Source organism: Protobothrops mucrosquamatus, unplaced genomic scaffold (genome assembly GCF_001527695.2).
Source record: "Protobothrops mucrosquamatus isolate PMUCROS unplaced genomic scaffold, P.Mucros_1.0 scaffold_50, whole genome shotgun sequence".
NCBI classification, from domain to species: Eukaryota; Metazoa; Chordata; class Lepidosauria; order Squamata; family Viperidae; genus Protobothrops; species Protobothrops mucrosquamatus.
In genome coordinates, this window is record NW_015386126.1 from 1,049,349 (window position 1) to 1,070,731 (window position 21,383).

The 21,383-nt window shown below is 34.6% G+C and overlaps 1 protein-coding gene across 1 annotated transcript in view; it reads right to left on the reverse strand.

The window, feature by feature from the left end:
• ANKRD50 (ankyrin repeat domain 50) overlaps nucleotides 1-21,169 on the reverse strand; it is a 31,502-nt gene extending 10,333 nt beyond the window's left edge. The window contains exons 1-2 of the mRNA XM_015811495.1: nucleotides 20,645-21,169; nucleotides 6,227-6,456 (exon numbers count right to left, since the gene is read on the reverse strand). Coding sequence (XP_015666981.1) covers nucleotides 6,227-6,456; nucleotides 20,645-21,123 — 709 coding nt within the window. The 5' untranslated portion in view covers nucleotides 21,124-21,169. The remainder of the gene's footprint in view (nucleotides 1-6,226; nucleotides 6,457-20,644) is intronic.
• Nucleotides 21,170-21,383: the final 214 nt, after the last annotated feature.

Here is a 21,383-nt window from a genome sequence, read left to right on the forward strand (position 1 = left end):
CAATTCTATCAACCAAAATTATGCAATTATTATTAAGTTAGCTATACCCTCATTATGTATGTTTGGAACGAACCATACGTTTTAATTTCCCTTTTTCTTTTTAAGGTCTGCCTACCTTTTGGTGCTTAGGAATACTGAAACATTCCTCAGAGATGAATCTCTTTATATATCAGCAAAACAATTCTAATAAATGAACTTGCTGTGAAGATGCCTGGATAAGTGTAGTAAATGTTGCTGCTGGTCAAATATTGTATAGAAAAGGCTTTTTAAGGCTGGATAGAGGCCCTACTCCTATTTTTTTGTGAAGACATGCCCGATTTTTCCAGAATGACAATCTACAATTTAGATTTGGGAAAACAAGAATCTATGTAGGCTGCTCAGTTTTGTCTAATTTTGTATTATCTTTAGTGTAGAATATTTAAAACATTGGAAATATTTTATATAATGGTCACAAAAACCAAACTTCTTTTTTAAAAACCCAAAATGTTTAAATTTCTAGGGCTGGTGCAGTGAACTGATTGTGACAAAGACCAAGGAACTGGTGAGTAGATCAGTTGCTTGGAACTATTATGGATAAGGACAGGTTGGAAGGATAAGGAGAAGACAGGAGATTGCCTAAACATGCTGTGGACAACAGGTTTCCATGGGTTTGAGCGATGGGAAACAATGGAATTAACTACAGAAACATAGAAACTGATGGCAGACAAAGACCTAGTGATCCAGAGTTTGCTCTTTGAATTTTTTATTTTATTTATTTTTGTCAGATAATGGACATGTGTTTATCCCAAGCATGTTTAAACTCAGTTACTGATAACTGACCCACTACCTCTGTTGGAAATTAGGTCCCGGTTTCTGCTATTCTTTCTATGAACTAATACTGTCTAACATTAGTTTTGAATTTTCCTCCTGTCAGCTTGCGACTAAGGCCCATGTTCTTGATTTTTGTTTAATATTGAAAATACTGCCTTCTAGAAAAGTATTTATACTCTTAATATATTGAAAGGTTTCAATCATGTCCCCCTCTTTCCCTTCTAACCTTCAGGTTGTACATATTCAGTTCCTCCAGTCTCTGATATATTTTGTCCCTGAGATTTTTACCATTCTTGTTGCCCATCTCTGGGCTCACTCAGCCTACTTTTTTTAAAGTGAGGTCTCCATTCCAAATGGGTCTAACTAAAGCTCTATACAGCAGGATTAGGACCTCCCTTTTTTCCTGCTAGTGATCCCTCTGGTGATGCATCCCAGAATGTTGTTTGCCTGGGATTTTGTTTGGTATCTTGTTTGCAACCATAATGGAGATTTTTAAAGGATACAACTCTCACTTTCTAATCACCTTCATAAATAACTCATTAACTAATAGAGACCTTGTGCATGACAACACCTAGTGAGTCTGTCTTCATTCCTGAATGAAAAAACACTAATTATGAGCTTAATAATTTAAAGTCTGATATAAACAGCAAAAAACTAAATAAAATTTTGATCTTAAAAAGTTATACATTGACTAAGGGCTCAGATAAAATTGAAATATTGAAATTTATAGTAAGATTTTGGAATTAATTATAAAGTACAAACAACTTCTCATGGGAAATAAATTCTGTTTTGGTTTTTATAAGACACAACATAAATAACTTTATGATTTCAAGAATTGTACACTAGGCAGGATTAAAGGATTTTGGTAGAGAATTTCTTACAAGATCCTTATGACAATAAAAATAGTGAAGGAGACTTTTAAAAAATGGAATCAGAAAATGGTAGCCACAATATCAACCGTTTCTATAATAATGTCTGTTTCTATGAACAGACTATGTCCAAAAAATGTTATTGAAGAAATATCATATGTAAAGCAAATTTAATCTGACAAGATAGAGAATACAATCTGACAATCTGACAAGATAGAGAATACAAGACTAAGTTAAGGAAAGTCACTTGGAATTTTCTAATGCAAAGTTGGACCATATGGTTGTCTACAAATATTTATTACCACAAAATTGTGGTTTTTCATTTAATAAAGTTTAAATATGGGATGCTACTTGATATGCAAGCTAGAGTAAATGGATGCTGTTCCACAAGACTGAATGTTCCATAGCATAGTTTTTTTTTAAAGGTGAATGTTAATGTAAGGATTTCAAAAGTGAAAATCTGTTCCTAAAGATTGGTTCTTTAATAAAGTCTATTATCACTAATCTTACAGGGAAAGCAAGTCACATCTGTTTCACAGCTCGTTCTAATTTTTTCCTCAAAATCAGCTATTTATTTTTTTTTGTCTTTTAATTTCAGTTTGGTGATCTTTGTTGTTTCAGTACTTTAGAGCGTTTATTAGCCTCATCTTATTCTGAGGTTTGGATTTTCTGGCTCCTTTACTATAACAATAAGCTGCCGATTTTTATTCTTCCTTTTGTATCAGATCTTGAGTCAATTTCTTTATTTTATTTTATTTTTTGTTTCTCAACTTATCTGTGATCTACTTATCTATCTCACACATACCTGAACTACTGCCTGTAGTTTTCTTCGCAGGATTTCAGAAATGCTTTACTGTTGCCTCCTTCCTTATGCTGAATATATGGGTTTGGCCCAAGATCACCGCTGGCTGGACAGGACCAGGACTTAAGTTTTATGTCACTTCATCACTGCACTAAACTGGATCTAATTATAACATGTACTCTACAGTTCATCTATTGAAGCCCTTAAAAGCTTTTTTCATATTTTCTTCTAATAAGGAATATGTTTGTACATATGTTTTTAGAATCCGGTTTTGGAAGTTCATTTACCAACTTATTTCTTCTTCCAGATTTCAAACAATTCTATGCTGCATTGATATTGCTGTGCTCTCACAAGATGCTAAATACCTTCCATCTATTCAGTGATTATTTTCTGCTCATTAGTATTAAATTTAAGATAACTGGCACCATAATTTCTTCTTTAAAAAAAAAAAAAGAAATTGGCAGCAAGAGAAAAAAGAATTAAAGCTGGACTTTCTTAAGGCTTTCTTAATCTTGTTAAGAATCATTGCCTAAATCATTACTACTATTGCCTAAATCAACTTGTTGAATGTCCTCTTCCTTTGCTTTGGTAACTGGTCAACAGCAAATTTCTACAACAGTGTCAGATTTATTTCTTTTTCTTTTTAATTTGATGCAGATGCTTTCAACAAGATTTCCAGTTTGGGGGCATACATTTGTTCACAAGCCTATTGCTATTATACATACAGAGCTATTTTGCCTCCTTCTTTATAGGGTATATATCTTTTGAACAAGCCTTATCTTTTCACTAGTGTTATCTAATCTTGATTCTCATCCCACGAGATTTCTTTTAACCAAGCAATATTTGATTTCCCAGTTTAGTATTTACTTCTGTCTTCTTGTTATGTATTCTCTGGGCAATAGTGTATAGACACTGAAGATTAGAAAGATTGTTGTTTACAAATCTATCTAGTTAGCACTGATGTGTTGGATTTTAAGTACTGCTTTCTGACTAGTGCAGGGGTGTCAAATTGCCGGCCCACAGGCCGGACACATCATATGGAAGCCGTGCCCACCCCATTGCCAGCAAAACCGGCCCGATACGTTGCACGACATCACGTGACATCGCGACTTTGACATGCCTGGACTAGTGGCTCCACAATTATGGTATACAGCCATTTTCTCAATGCCCAGCATTCTCCACTGAGTCGTTGCATATCTCTCCCCACTTTAATTTAAATCTTCCATTAATGTTTGCATGACTATTGACAAGTATAGTTTTTCTTATCCTTCTGAAGGGCAGCCCACCACATCTCCTCTTGGACAGCTGCCAGTGTCCTTTTCTCATTGGTGCTCTTACATTGCGGGCCTTCAGAGAGACAGACCTCTCTCTCTGCGCTTAGCAAACACATATTATCTGGTCAGAAAACACATGACCAGAGAACCTTTCCCAAACTCAGTGAATCTGTTCCACAATTCACCAGGTTATTTCTTAATTCTGTCCAACAATTAACACTACTTCCCCACTGTCCTAGTTCCTCCCCAACATAAGATTGTTCTATTAAATGTACAAATGATATTTAGGAGCCTTCTATGGCCTCCAATAGTTCAATAGATAATCATCGATCTCCTGATATTTCATGGCTTATCCCAACACCTTGGTTGACATAGTTCACTTATATTAAGATTTGCATATAGACATAATTTTGGAAGATACTCTTGAAAGCTTTGATTGTACATCTCTACAACAGAAAAGGTTCAGGTAGAGTCATTAAGCCACTGGAGTTTCTTATCTATCTTCTGCAAATAAATTGGCTTATTCCAGATTTCTAAAAAATTGAAGATCTTGTATTGTATTTGAGGACAGATGTATATATATGTAAGCATTTTTCTCTGTAATAGTGAAGTAGGATAAGGTAAGAAAGTTATGCAATAGAGACAAATAGCAAAGGTAAAACAAAAAGCAACAGGAAGCATGAATGAGCATGTTGCATAGCTTTGTATGTTCACTCTTACACTTCATCATTGAGGCAAAGCTAAAATAGCTGCGGGTAGTTTTAAGGAAAATCTTGTTTAACCATATGCATATATACATATACACCAAGACATGATTATGCAAAATGTTTGTTTAGATTCCGTAAGTTCTACTACATAATTGTAAAGCAATTCAAGTAAAGTTAAGAGGACCAGATACTGTCTTCCTCTCTTCTTTTATTAGCTAAATCAACCTATCTGATATTTGGACCCAGACATTTTATTGTTTTAGAAATTTAATTATGATTCATTCATTTCAACTTGTGAACTTTTGCTCTGAGAATAGAAAAATAATTCCTTAAAAACGCAAGAAAGAAAGAAATGCAACACAAAACAAAATGAATTCCTGTCATAGGGAGTTATTTCAATCTTTTCTTTCCCAGTACCCCCAACCCACACCTTTTTTTCCTTTACCAGAACATTTTTTTTACCAAAACATTTTTTTACCAAAGCATTGGTGCCAATTAGATATTAGGTGTGTCATTAACATAGAAAAATAAACATATTGTCTTACTAATTTGCCTTTTTAAAAAAAAAAGAGGTTTTCTGAAGTCCTTTTTCTTAAAATAAGCAACTTTGTAGGCAAGCTAGAAAGCCACTGCTTACACTTCTTTGCATTTAAGAAAAGTCTCAGGAACAATAGCAGCAGAGTGACAAAATAAGCTTACAAGTCAGTCAAGACTGGAACAACAAGTTGTAGAAGACTCCCAATAGCTTTTGCCAACAGCACTCCCATAATCAAATGCAGCTACACCCATTCAATAAACTTGCAAAATGCAATTTCCATTCCTAGAATGTAAAGTAATAGATCTAGAATGTTTAGAAAGACAAACAAATGTTATGTACCACCATTCTTAAACCCAGTACTTTTCAAATGTAGGTAGTCCTTGATTTACGACTTGTAAATTATGGTTAGTTAGGACCATAATTTTGGTTTTTAAGGATTGCAGTTGTTAAGAAAGTAATCATGTGACTGGACCTAATTTTATGACCAATTTTACTGTGGCCATTAAATGAATCACTGGGGTCATTAAGCAAGTCACATGGTTGTTAAGCTTAACAAATCCAGCTACCCAATTGATTTTGCTTGTCAGAAGCTGCAAATCACGATCACGTAACAAGATGTTGCAACCATGGTAAATATGAGCTGGTTGCGAAGTGCCCCAATAGCAATCACATGACTGGCTGGGGTGATATGATAGTTGTAACCTTGAGGACAGGTTTTTATTTTTTTTCCAACTTTGAAACATTGTTAAACATATGGTCATAAGTTGTGGAATACCTGCATTTATATTTAGACTAAACAGAACATTTGTTTAGTTCACGTTTGATTCTGGGGTCTAAATGGGAAAATCTTGGTATGAAAGTCAGTTGCCATTGCCTTTTTCCAGGGTGCTCTTTGGTAAGAACAATCTAGACTATTATCCTAAGATTTCCTGGTGATTTCACATTTAATTACAAACCAAGTCTGATCCCATTTAAGTTCTTTTTGTCAAATAACAATAAGGTTAGTCAGGTGTGCTCCCTGTTGTAAAATCTGGAGTATATAAATCCTAAACAAAATGTACATATCCCAAGACTATATATTGTTCATATAAGTTAATGGTATAGTTATCTATGTTTTAATATACAGTATTCTTCATACTACTTTCTGTATATTGCTTCTTATATAATCCTCTTAAAACACTGCACAAATGAGAAATAACTGTTATGTCACTAAAACATGTACTTACCTGTAAACAACTTTGTGACAGCTTTATTCTGCTTTCGAGCAGAACAGAGGAGCAGCAACCATGGGGGGAAAAATTCATAGTGAGTAGCTAGAAGTTCAGCTATAGTTCCAGATAAGCTTGTAGAGGTCTGGTCACCTTCAGCAATATTGCACCCCTCATCTACTGAATCCACCAAGAGAAAATAACTTTGTTGGGGGCTCTTGGTTCCCAGAAGTGGAAGCAAAATGCACCTGAAACAAAAAAGGAAGAAATATAAAAATCATTGTGTGTACACATAATACCAGGGCTAAGCAATGGCTTAAAAAGAACATGCACAAATATGTGAGAAGCATCTATTTTCAAATAATTAAAGTATCTGCAATTTTTCCAGGCTTTTATTGCTGCTTCAGAAGCTCTTCTTTCCCAGCTAACTCTGCATTTCTACACCAATTCTGCTTCAATATATGATATTCAGATACTTCAAAAGAGTTTCTAAAGTAGTCAAACATATTGTAAAAAAGAAGCTATTTTAAACTTTGAAAGGGAGTTCAACATGTAAACATAGCACACAAAGAGCCTCTTTGGAATTTGTCCAATAAATACATTCTGTCACATTATTAGAAATTATGTGAGTGGAACTTGCATCTATGTGGACAAAAATATCCTTACTATACACATTAAAATATTTTCTTGATATTGTTGAGGACTCCTAATTTTTTACAATTTGTTTATTATGCAAGAGTTATAGATTGGCACTAGCATTATTTATAACTTGAAGCAGGTATTAGTCACTCTAATTTAGACTTCTGGAAATTGTATACCTAATATAGCCAGAGACCAGCTGATTGAAAAAACAAATCAAACATTGAACTCTTGAAGACAATCAAGTGTACAGTTTGTGTGTAATAACTTCCAATTATGAGAACTGAATTACAGTCTTTCAGAAAATAAAAGTTCCAGCTTCCTTTCTAACAAGATATAATAATAACAGCCACAGTGGCCTAAATTGATTTTGGCCAGCTTCAACTGCCCTGCCACATAACTATGACCATTCTTAGGCAGAAATAATTAGCTGCTAGTAATGATCTACATTAGATTGTCCTCAAATCAGTACAGAAAAGGCAGTCAGTGCACAATTTGGCAAATGCACAGTTGTCAGTAATATGCAGAATTAATAATACCTGTTGTAAGATAACTGCGTGCTCTGACAATACCTTCATTCAAGGGAAAATGAAGTCATTAAAAGCCATAAGCAGTTTGGAAACACGATAAACTATCAAGATTCAGCAGCAGGTATAGTAGTATTTGTTTAAAACATTTATACACCCACCCATCTTATATCAAAATCTCGGCAATATGAATAATATGAACACATGACTAGAAGCCCAGTTAAAAACAAGATGAAGAACAAGGTTAAAATGTATAGGTTAAAAGTGAAAAACCAAAGTTAAAAAATTCAGAAGACTACAAACGTTAACTAGGTGGAGGGAATGCTTTCAAAATAATATAATACCATGTTAGAACCCACAGAGAAGCTCTTTTCTGCTTCACGTTATTGGAAACATGGGAAAAATCTTTGTGTTGTGTGTGTCTTTGAATCAATTTTTAACTCCTGGCAACTGCCTGAGCCAGTTCCTACAGTTCCTACAGTTTTCTTGGCAAGTTTTTTCAGAAGTGGTTTGTCATTGCCTTCTTCCTAGGGCTGAGAGTCTGCAACTGGCCCAAGATAACTTGGGTTGTGCCCGAGGTGTGACTAGAACTCACTGTTTCCAAACTGGCTCTGAAGAAATTACTAGATCACCACCCATTATGGCAGATTACAGAAGAAAAACATACCATTTAATAAGCTTTCCAGACAATATTTAAATGCTTTATTATCCTTCACTCTGTAAAGATGTTCTTCTATGACTATATTTCAATATCTGATTAGCATTGATGTTCACTGTATTCTATATGTCCTGATTCTATATGTCCTGATTCCTGAACTGCTTTCTGACATTGGATTGTTATATTTATGTAGAATTGCCGGCTGTTGCATTATAAAAATTATCATAGGGTCTAATCCCACTTCTTGATCATAGAAAGGAATCAGGAAATACTCTGTACTCTACAGATTTTTTTAAATGAAATTAGTTAAATTTGCCAGTCTTGGGAAAGAACCAAGGAAATCGATTGAACATAATAAGCCAGAAGGCAAGATGTTTCAAGCCCCTCTAATGATAAATTGATTAGGAAATTACCACCTTTAGCAAAGAAACTATACTAAACTATAGTTGAATATAATTAACTGAACAAAGCTAAGAGGTTCCATGCTGTGGAGTAATTTTGCTCAGATATCAACATTGGCATCATCATTTTGTTTCTGCAACTTATCAACAAAAAGATGACCAGACTATATAACTGATTCTTTTAATAGCACATTGTTACTTATAATTAACTAATTCTGATGTTTGTTAAGCACTCATCAACATTAGATCTGAGTAGAAATACTGACAATTGTGACCTGTCTCTCCTCAGTTCCACACAGAAATAATTACTATTTTTGCTTAAGCGATTAAAAAAGCAACATATATATTATGCAGGATAGAAAAAGTATTGATGCTTGTAAATTTTGATGGTGTAGAAAATTCTTGAGAATAATATGGATAGTCAGATAAACAACTAAAATAATCATAGCACAAATTATCACATTTTGAACACATTATGTCAGTGCTCCCGTGAGAATAATGGAAAGAAAAAGAAAAGGAAAAACCAGTAACAAGGAGAATGAACTTGATTATAGAGGCAATGAGTACACCACTGGGTGACATGAAGTGCCAGATTGAAGACATTCTGCAGAAGATCAGTCTACGTGATTGCTAATCGTTGACAACAACTTGGTGCCTCATAATCAAAAAATCAATTAAAGATTGTGGTTCCCATCAGCTCCCCCAAACTAGAGATCCTACTACAAAAGTTATGTTTCAGCACGTTTAGAAAGTTATTTTTGTAGTTTCTAACTGCAATGTGATTTGAATTCTATTTCACAAGTTATTCAATAGGACAACTATTCCTGCTATAAACTTCATAGGAAGTTAGTTTCAAATCAAAATGAATTACTTTTTACACCATTTTTCCAAGATATTTGTTTATTACTCTCACAACAACTGAACTTTTAGAACATCCTGGGATTGGAAAAAAATAATATGTAATAAATTTTAATATGTCTGTCACAAATGCATAAGAATCTAAGCAATCATTTCCAAGACACATCTTCTCAGTAGTTGCTATTTCTATAGATGAGTCCTTTACCCCCAAGCACCACTCACTGTATATCACTAGATACTTTTTTGGTTTAACAATTTGTTTGAATCATGATTTCCCTAAGATACAATGAAACATACACATAAAGCGGAATAAAAGTATATAGAAAAAGAAAAAAAGATCCCTTCTAATTGCGGTTACTGCAGCTTTTTAATCCTCAAAGAAGTTTTTTTCAGGAATAAACCATGCAATGATGGCTTTACCTAGCGGAGAAGGTGTAGTTTGTGTCCCCAAAAAACAGCTTTCATCCTTTTAAAAAATAAAATAAAATAAAAAAATAAAATTAAAAAAAATAGTTCTAAGAATGTGATAGGCACAAACTGCCTTAGTTTACTATATTCCATCTGTGACTTAAACTTCTCAGAGGCTTTTTTTTTTTTTAAAGCTGAACATGGTTAGAAAGTTTTGGTGTAGTTGTTGCAACTCTATGTTCCCTGAACTGTTGAAAAACAATCTGAACATTTGGGAGTAAGATATTGCAAATGGTAAGAGGTGCATTATTCAACATCCGTTACACTAGTAGGGGATAAATAAGCTTTGCCCGCTTCCACTCCATTTTCTGTTTTCTATTAATTTAAAATTTTCCTTTCAACTGACTGAAGTGAGAAGAAAACCTATGGATATTAGCTTCCAAACTATATTATATTTTTTCCCTATTCTGGGGGAATGAGATATTGACGGAATTGATCCGATCAATATCAACACAGGGTCTATTTCTGGGAAAGGTTAGAAATTTCTTCAGTAGGTCAAATTTTCTTTTTTCTATCTTCCAAGTGGGAGATCTAAATTTTCTCTCATTTGCTCCATGCCCATTCTCCCAGGAACCCGAATCATCTTTAGCTTACTCTCTCCTTTCATATATATCACCTACTACTTTAACAATGCCAATTTTACAAATGTAGAATTTTTAAAAGTCACATATTAACCTGTCACAGATAAAAAGAAAATAGAATAGTTACATTCAAGCATCATGTAATAGAGGAATAAATATGCTTTAAGCACCTTCCTCAACTATAAAAAGAAAGGAACATATCAGAAACTTTCTTCTCCACTCACAAAAGATTTCAATGTAGGAAAAAAGAAGCAGAGTTTATTGTTGATTTTATACACATCTAAAGGGGAACAGTAAAAGGTGACTTGCTAACGACCAGAGAGTGGGGGATGGACTTTGTTCTGGTGATAGTTTGCGTGTAAGCTGGACACAGTTTGTTCATCAAAGCCAGCAGCTTCACTTGGTTTGCAAAGGCAATGAGCGACCAGGATAACTGTTTCACATGGAAATGGCATGACACTTCCAAAAGTAAAAACTCATGAAGCATGCCTCCACATTCTGAGTCCTCTTCGTTTACGGACTATCTTCAAAGAGCTACTTTGGATTTGCAATACTTCAACCTTGAATTATTATGGAAACGTCTTTTATATAATTTAACAGGCAAAAACTATTTATATCTATATTCCACAGAATTATGCACAACCTTTTTGACAACAGCAAATGTCCTGCTAAAATATAAAAATAGTCTACTTTGTTGAATTGAAGATGCAGACACTAGGAGGAAGAGGTATTTCTTAGAATACCTCCCTTCCTGACTGCACAAGAGTCTGCTTTTATCCGTACTGAGGTTTTTTTTTCTGAATACTCACAGCTAACATAGTCAAGGTAATAAGATCATATGTAAAACTATACTTCTGAAAACTAATATAGCAACAATAGCTAATGAATTCAGTGTTCCATAATAATCTACTAGCAATATAGCCTTATAAACATTTGCTTTAGCTGTAGTCTGTTTTAAATATACCTCTTTATCACTTCACAAATCATTAAGATGTTAAACACAAGTCATTTAAAATCCTGAAACTTATACTAAAACAGTCAGTAACAATAGAGAAATACAAGTTTATTATGACATGCTTTTAAAATGGAACATTGTAGCAGATACAACATCTTTCCATTTATGGTAACATGCAATTCAAAATCTCTTATTTGACCTCTTCCAGTCACAAGTACTTCTCTAGATTATAATATATGCTAAAGCAAGCCAAATTCTTTTTGTCTATACCATTTTGATTTATATCAATAGCAATATTTAGCACTACCATGTATGGCAATTAGACACTTCTCTCTTAATGGATATGTGAAATGGGAGATCTAGCAGAGAAATCTATTAAATCAAATTTCTCACGCACATCAGAGTCTGAAACAAAAACTTAATACAGCAACTATAGTTTACAGCAGAGGTACCCAACCTTTTGGGCACCAGGGACCGGTTCTGTGGAGAAAGGTTTTTTCCACGGACCGGAGAGTGCATGGTTTTGTGTGCTGCCTACATTCCACGAATGGGGCTTTGCTTGTTTGTGTGGATCTGTTGCTGGCATGCCGCGGCCCGGTACCAGTCTGTGGATCAGGGGTTGGGGACCCCTGGTTTACAGCAATCATAAACTATAAAATGTTTTTCTATAGATGAGATATTTGTAATTACAAAATTTCTACATTCAAACCCCCAACACCACCTTAGAAAACATTATGATTGCATCATTTCTACTCTTTCTCATCTTTAGATGGAAAGATTTTGATCAGCCTAAGTTTTCATTTAGTAAATTTGGGGTAGAAACCAAGTCATCATCATTAATCAGAAGGACTTGGCTCCATACTAAATCAAATTATTTCTGTGCAGAAAATGCTAGTTCAATTGATGATATCCCAGAGCTGAAGGCTGCTGCTATTTTCCAGAATATTACATTAGAATATTATCAGTTATTATTTCTACCTTAGTTACATCACCCTCTCTTTTACATATTTTAATTAGACATTTCTTTCACTCTGCTACTCTTTGGCCAGATTCTCTAATGTAATACTGTCTAATCATAAATTAACACAAATAAACTATTTTGTCAATGTTGTAAAATAGTCCATTTTACTATGGTTCACTCTTACTATAATAATTTATTAATAAATAATTTAAGAAATTGGTGCAGATCAAGTGTAGCATAAATTGCAATAACACTGATAATTAAATTCTACAACATATATGATGTCAGCTCTTAAATAAAACACATTTATAAAAGGGAAAATGATTTTAAAATAGCAAAGTCATCATGATGTTAAAATCAAGGCCATCGCAATACTGGTGTGCATAAGGAGCCTGCCTACATAAAAGCAGTAGAATATGCAAGGACCCATAGTGTAATAATATCTGAAGTTCTACAATTATAACTGATCAGCGATATAGGACTGCCATAAGCAATATGGTCATCTGGCTATAATTGTTCGATAGTGATGGTCAAAGTCCATTCTGAACAGCCATCAATCACAATTTTTGGGATAAGTCACTAATGAGATACAATACAATGCTTAAGGTCTTAATTTAGCAAACAGGTAATATGTCCCACAAATATAAAACTGTAGATCAACATTCAACACTGCAATTATACATGGATATATGGCTCAGTTCTGGCTAATTCCTAAGAAACTGGTACAGTGAAAAGTTTTAAAGTTTAAAGTTAACTTTTAGATTTTTACATAATAAGTTAATCTATTGCATGCTATTTTTTCACATGTGTTAGAACAGACCTCAAAATGTCTATTCAATGTAAATGGTAACAAAACTGCTCTGGTATTATAGGTATTACAATGTCTCTAATGTACAATTCCATACAACTTAGGGTGCAATTCTTATTCATTTCTGTCAAACTGTCCAAACTAGCATAAAATAAAAGCAGAAAACACAAAGTAAGATGGCTTATTTCTAATTGTCCAAGTTCTTCTTCATGCCAAATATTGTTGCAAGAATGACATTCTGAAAAATTTGGTAATTAAAAAGATGAAGGAAGATTGCTCTGGGATACCTTTCAAGATAATGATGAAGAAAAAAGAAGAGTGGGTTGCTTATACATTTTTTCAAAAGCCAAAACGAATTGATAATCTGAAGACCAAAATGTGCAAGAAACCAAGATTAGAATAAACCTCTTTTCCTGCAAACTTGAAGCCAAGGAGTGGCTTTGGGGTTTTTGTTTTTGCAACTGCAGCTTGAAAGTGCATCATAACATTTCTTTAATGTATCTGCATTATATACTCTCACATCTAGAATCTTCTTAAAAACGAAATCACTATATAACACATAGGGAATATAAATTTAAATAGATTTCTCTACTTCTCTTCATTCCTTCAACCTCCCTAAATTAAAAACAAAAAGAATTAAAAACAAAAAGGATGTCAAGACATGAAATACTGTGGAACGCAAATAACTGGTTTTTGCTTAGAGCACTTTGCTTACAATTACTCAAGAGACCTTTTAACCCAGAAATCCACATCTGTATGATTCAGTGTTAATTCAAAAATTCGTCCCACACTTTGGCAGTCCCATAGCAACACACAGAATCCAGACGTTTACAGCTGTTCCTTTACTGGCCAATGATTATGTGAAGCTGTAACTTTCTGTTGATACAGTTTGACTTAGTTATCCTGTGTTGCACGTGCAGACAGAAGCAAGCAAACAAACAAATAAAAAGACAAGAGGGTAAAAGGTATCTCGTATGAATTTCTGTTCGTTAGAACTACTAAATTTATGTTTCATTGGGAAGGTGGGAATTTGCAAAGGGGCAACTAAGAATCAAAGGATTCAAAATCTTCCCCCACACACCTTAAAGTAGTGGTTACCAGTCCTCAGCATGCCAGAAACTGGGCCACGGGATGCGGGCAGCACATGAAACCATGCCCTCTCTGGTCTGTGGAAAAACCTCTCTCCACAGAACTGGTCCTTGGTACCCAAAAGTTTGGGGGTCAGTGCTTTAAGTCTTCACTGACAAAGCTACACTGATTCAAAACTGCAATGGCACAATAACATTAGAATGACATTGCAACTGCAGACTATTAGAACTTAAATTACACTGCTGTAAGGTATTTTATTGCAATTATCAACTTATCTAGTTGGTGTAAAATGTAGTTTTTCTGAACCAATTATTTAAATGTTACTAATGTAGACAAAACAGTGAGTGCTTGTGTGAAATTACAAGTAGAAGTTACTCATTAGTCTTCAAAAAGCTATTATTTTCAAAAAGCACACTTTTGCACCGATTTTATTCAGAACTTTGTCCCAAACTCTGAAGCCAGAAGGTAAAACAGTCATTTTGAGGTTACAAGATTTAATAATATTGTGTGAATATATGTATGTATGACTGTGTGGTTTGTGCAAAGACCTGTGAAACTGCAAAATCAGTATACAAAAAACCCTTGTTTTAAAAAAAAGATCTGAACAAAAATGTCTTATCAATTTGAGGCATATCATTGCTCCAATTATTTTATGTTAAATGTCACTTTGCAATAGTTCTTATAGAGAGGACTAAATGTGAAGTGAAACATATTTTTAATTGTTTCTCACTAACATGGCACTATTTCAAATCTGTCATTTATAGCAAGGTCTGGCCCAAGTGATATTTACCCAACAGGTCCCTCCTGAAATAGTAGAAAGAACCAACCTAAAATACTATGAGAAAGAAAAAAAATATATATTAGAACAACTGACTGCCAGCAATTTGATTCTGATCAGTTCAAGACTGACTCAGCCTTCCATCTTTCCAAGGTTGGTAAAATGAGGTCCCAGATTGCTGGGGGCAATATGCTGATATTTGTAAACTGCTCAGAGAGGGCTGTAAAGCACTATGAAGTGGTATATAAGTCTAAGTGTTATTGCTATTGCTAACACATAGGAAATACACATATGCACATCTGAAGGAATTCGATTCTGCATAAAACAATGGTTTTTACACCTAATCAATGCAACCTATTTATTCTCTATCAAACCAAGCCTTATCACTGTACTTGCCTTCAGGTGCATCGGATTGCAGCCAAAATATACTAGTTTTGTCAAAGATATTATTGTCTTTCATGTGTAATATATTCCATCACCAAGTTAGTACCACAAATGTATACTTCATTCTGAGTCCCCTAGTTAAAAATTGACTCCTCCAAGGATAAAATTTTAGGTGATGTATAGACAAACTGAACCGTATTCAATAGTAATTAGAACATTTCCCCTCCACATTTTTACTTCAGTCTGCAATTAAAGGCATTTTAAGTAAGCACTTTACAATTGTGCATAAAGGGTCTTGTCTTTTATACCTTGGCTTCCCATCCAAATCTTGCTGAATAACTTCATACTCCATTTTCCCTCCTTCAACATACTATGACAGAGCTGGCTGTCAATCTCTGGAGGCCACAAAGGCTTCAAAGTGTTTTGCTTTATTTGAATTCACAGACATTGAGCAACTGTTGGTCAGGTGTACTAATTAAAATATAATAGATACAAAGGCACTTAAGCCCCACAGATATATGATGGAATGACTCAAGAACATAGTATACTAAACATTTCAATTTAAAAAAAAATCTACACCTATCTTTAAAGTGACTGTAATCTAGAAGTTTTGCTCACTTTTAAAGACTGTATCACACTTTCAGTGTATGCAGCCCATATATAGACTGAGACTTGAGCCTTACCAGTTCAATATATACAGACCTTAAGAAATCACCACTATAATATGGTATCAAACTCCTCTATAATATGATTTGTTTGATAGGAGCATATTGTGCACACCCAGCAAATTGTAGTTTAGTCAGGAAACTACCCTTCACAAAACCACATAATATATGAACTGCTTTGGTACAGACATGTCTTTAAAATACATGACTTGCTATTTATAGATTTTCTTTTCAAGCTACAACCTAGATCATGCCAATGAATCTTATAATGCACCACCAACAACAACACATACATAGAATCATTTTAGGAAACTGGATCTTACATGACCTGTAGTAATAATATATTTCATACAACCTCTTTCATCTGACAGCAATCAGAACCTGACAGAACCATTCTGGTCTAGTGTTTAAGGCACCCAGCTAGAAACCAGGAGACTGTGAGTTCAGGTCTTGCCTTAGACATGAAAGCTGGGTGGGTGAGTTTGACCCAATCACTCTCTCTCAGCCCAAGTCACTTCATCCGGTTGTTGTTGAAGGGAAAATAGCAGGAGGAAAGAGTATTAGATAGGTTCGCCATCTTGAGTTAAAAATGAATAAAATGAATAAAATTAAAATTACATAATTATAGAAGTTATACATGGCATATCCATATATTTTCTTTCTAGGTAAGTTTATTATTCTGAATTCCACCATATTCAAGTAGCTGAATAGAAACATAATCCTGCATTTTGAATGTACTTAGAAACGCTGCTCATGATTCCAGTATAGTTGTCCAGTTCAAAGAACATCTACTACTAGCAGCTCTAAAGAGACCTGTAGTTGGCTAACAATATTTTCTCACCAAGTTGAAGGGATTTTCCTAAATGTCATCGGAGCACTTAAGGCATGTAAATGCATTTTATTATCTCTGTTGGAAAGTTATTAAAGACTTGCTCTCAGAATATAAACACATGTGAAGATTCCCACCACACAGGTACAAGTCTTACTATGTTTGGACTAGCCTAAACAAATTGAACATATCTGCACTAATACCACACATTTGGAAATTCCCATGTGAGCAAACTAAGACATAAAGAAATTTCCCACAACATTATGCTCTCATATGATCTAGGACTTCAACTCCAGGATTTTCACCCAGTACTGAAGGTTGGGAATGATATAACAAATGTACATAAAAGATAAATTGGAGAATGATAACTGCTCAAATTATTTTCTGATTACATATAATGGTACTTTATAATGTGTGTTGGTATTATGTGTTTTAAAGCATTAAATTAAATCACTGGGACTTTCAGATTAATATGTTCCATATAGGACTATGAAAATTAGTAAGTATAAATATTACTTTCTCAGCCCCATTAATGGGCAAGCCTTTGTTATCTCCTCTTTTATAAAGTTAATCTTAAAATATATTTCTAGGAAACCTTCTTATTTACATTTTAAAGCACACAATTTTCACATTTCTAGCATGTCTGTGCAAAAAAGAAATTACTCTCATTTTGTTGTGCCACAATTGAAGATTCAAACTCCATTTCTAGTTTGTGATTTTATTAAAGAGAGGATTGACTGACTGACTTTATAGGCATTTCAAAAGCAGAACTTCAAGCTGCAGCTTTGTTTACTGCAGCTGCAATAACCTGAAACCAAGATTTTAGTATGGAGCAGAAATAATAAAACAATTCTTAGGTTTTGGCGAAACAGTTTCTGAAATACAGTGTGAGATATTCTCCTGAGTTTGTCCATCATCAATGTTGCTAGCCATAATAACTGTTGCTGCTTTTAAGGTATGTAAGTATCATGTATTTTTATCAATAAGATAAAGAAAATCTCTTCTTGAGATTCTGATTGCAAAAGACACAAAAATGGCAATAACCTTGGAGTATCAAATCCAGATGCCATTTCTCTTCTAGTGTTACTACTATTATAATAATAATAATAATAATAATAATAATAATAATAATAATAATAATAATAATAATAATAATAATAATAAAAGTTGGAAGGGACCTTGGAGGTCATCTAGTAGTCCAACCCCCTGCTCAGACAGGAAACCCTATAACATTTCGGACAAATGGCTGTCCAGTTTCTTCTTAAAAACTTCCAGTGTTGGCGCATTCACCGCTTAGGGATGAAGAGCCTATTGTATGGTTTGACTAGCAACTTTCAATATCCCCTCATCATTCACCATACTTCTACTGGAACTTCAGGTGAAAAACCATAGTTTCCTACATTTTCTTAATCCACAGTATTATCTAAACAGGATTATATCATAAAAACAAATAGCTATTATTCAGTACTTCCTTAGCATTATTGTGCTAAGTATTGTAGAATCACAAAAGTAGCACAGCCTTTCCAAGAGGATTTTTATCAAGTTGATGTCACAATGGTTCTAAAAAGAAGTAACAGATAACAACAGTAAATAATTTAGCTTATAAATAATAAAAGACTGCTTCTATGCACAGAAGATGTTAGGAGTAATTGAGCAATAGAAAAATACAACCATTAAGGCAATCTATTAAATTTTGTAGACTATTTTACAAATATTCCTATGATGTTGATCACCACTTGAGGTAGTTCTTTCACCTGGCATTTACCCAATTCCATATACAATTGTCTAGAAGACTGCTGTCCAAGCATTCCATATAGATCAGTATTTCTCAATCTTGGCAGCTTGAAGATGCATGGAATTCTAGGAGTTGATGTTCACCCATATATGAAATTTGTAGACGTCCAAAAAGACTACATATGCAAAATTTATATAGGCTACACCAGGAAAGACCTGTATAACTCAACTGAAATCAATTATAAAGGATCAAGTAAGTGAGGAGAGGAGACGCTCCCATCAATTTCTGCATGAATGGAATTAACTAAAAGTAGGGGGGAAACACTATTCCTCATCAACAATGAAAGTATTAGGGTTCATCTATTTATTTGTTCTTTTACATTCTGATTTGGAGGGGGAAATTCTCCTCATTGGGAAGTGCACAATGATTTCTCATATACTGTGAAAGCATTATATAAGGATGCATGTCTCCATCACTAATATTTTTTATTACAGTAAGGTCAATGATACCTTCTAAGTGCTTTGGATTACAAATTCCCAATTCCTCACCAGTGAATATACAGGGGAGTGCTAATAGGATCTATAACATAAAACATCTGGTGTAAGCTTTGATCTAGAACAGAAGTCCCCAACCTTTTGGACACCAGGGACCGGTTATGTGGAGAGAGGTTTTTCCACGGACCAGAGTGGGCATGGTTTTGTGTGCTGCCTGCATCCCACAGATGGGGCTTTGTTTGTGTGGCCCGGTTGCTGGCATGCCGTGGCCCGGTACAGGTCCACAGACCGGGGGTTGGGGACCCGTGATCTAGAACATTAAAGAACTAAAAATCATAGCTACCAATGAAAGTTTTCTTCCCCTGGTTACAACTTAAATTTCACAAAAGATAAAATGCCATCATGGCTTATATTCTTTATAGTCCTCCTTGGCAAATTATAGTAAGCTTTTAATATCCACTGTTGCTTCTTATAAAATCAGTAGTTACACTGCAAATATGATGCTTTTAACTTGCATGAAATTTATATCTAGTGCATGATTTAACAATAAGACTTACAGTCAGACTACCAAGTGTTTCAATATGCATCATTGTCAATAATGATCCTGCATTCACTCACACTGTTGTCATAAAAAAGGTATTCCTGCAGGCCTTCAAATCAAGAATGCTACCACTGAAAGTTACTTATATATTTATACAGCCTAATATATTAAAAATTGTTAATGATGCACTTTGTTTAAAAGCAAGTTCTTTACAGGTATGCACATTGCCCAGGGCTCAGCAAATCCAACTCCAATGAAATAGCCTCAAAAATCTACTTCATATATTGTTTATTTTACAGATAATAAAACAAAGTCATCAAATATTGTAAAGTTTCAGAGCAGCACTTATTGAATGACATGTGCTCAAGATACTACTTCATTTTTCACCACAACCTTTGCTAGCTTTTCCATTTCCATAATCTGAAGGAAGAATTTCAGTTTTTTGGGTAGAAGCACCTTTACTCAGGAATAAAATCTCCCATCAGCTTTTCATCCTTCAACACTATAGTTGAAAAAAGGTATTTCAGATTTTTTGGCAGCAACATCAACATTCTTTAACACTTTCCTATCTTAAATAAACTTCAAATTATACTTGAACATAAACTATAATTGAAAATGAACTATCAACAAGATAGCACCAGAGCGCATGCTTTGATCAACATGACCTCGGCCAAATTTGTTTGGTATTTCTCTACTGTTGTAGAGTTCCCAGAAAGCCACTGAGAAAACTTTGAACAGATATTTATCTTTAAAAGCAAGGGCTTCTATCAATATAACCATGGAGACATTCTAATCTTTAACTACCTTTCATGTTTCTTCTTCCCTCCCAACTCCCAGTCCCAGAGTTATCAGAAGATGCCAATCTAGAATGTGTTTCACACCAACTTCTCAGGATACCATGTCTAATATTTATCTTTCCATGTGGACTTTTTTCCACAGGCTTATTTGAGCAATTCCTGTAAGCAGAAAATACCACCCACATGAAAAGCAATTTCTCTGTTTTTATGAAAGCACCTTATTTGATCAAGCAGTATGAAGGAAACATACTCAAGTGTCATTTATTACCTTTTAAAAGCTTCAGCAGGGTTTCTCTCACATTCCCCAGGTTGCAGGAGACTTTGAACAGCAGGATCTCTCACTTTGTCCTCGTAACCCTGAATCAGTCCACTCTGACAGATCTGGGCAACTAAGCCTCTAATAAACCTCCCCACACAAAGAGTATCAGAGTCCTGTGCCCTACAAAAATGGAAGGCTAGTGCTTGGTGATGTAAACTTCTTTGTAAGTTTGCAGGTGAGCTTGGCCATAATAATTCAGTGCAAACTGCTGTCTTGCCACTACCAGGACCTCCTACTAACAATACACCCCAGGATGCACCTTTGCCAGGGACAACACAAGCATTAGACCCAGAATTCAGCACAATGGATGGTTTGTTGGCAGAGCTATTGCTGAAGCTTGTCTTTTCCTGGAGGCAGTGCTGTAGTTTGTGAAAAACCCACTCTCTGCAATAAAACTGTTTCCCCTGCAGCAAGCTGGTCTGAGCCATTTTACAGACTACCTTCTGAGACAGGTCCAAATCAAGGGCACATCTTAGGTTTCACTGAAGACAACAGATTCTTAAATCCAAACCAAAGTGCCCGTTGCATGGAATTATGCCACAGGACAGAATGCAATCCACAAATCTGTTCATGCCTTCACATAATAGTCAGTGGCATCTTTGGGCAAGAAGCACCTTTCAATCCAAATATGTCTGATCTTGTTTTGCTGGAAATCCTCTTTAGAGATATAGCTATGTTTGTAGCAAAG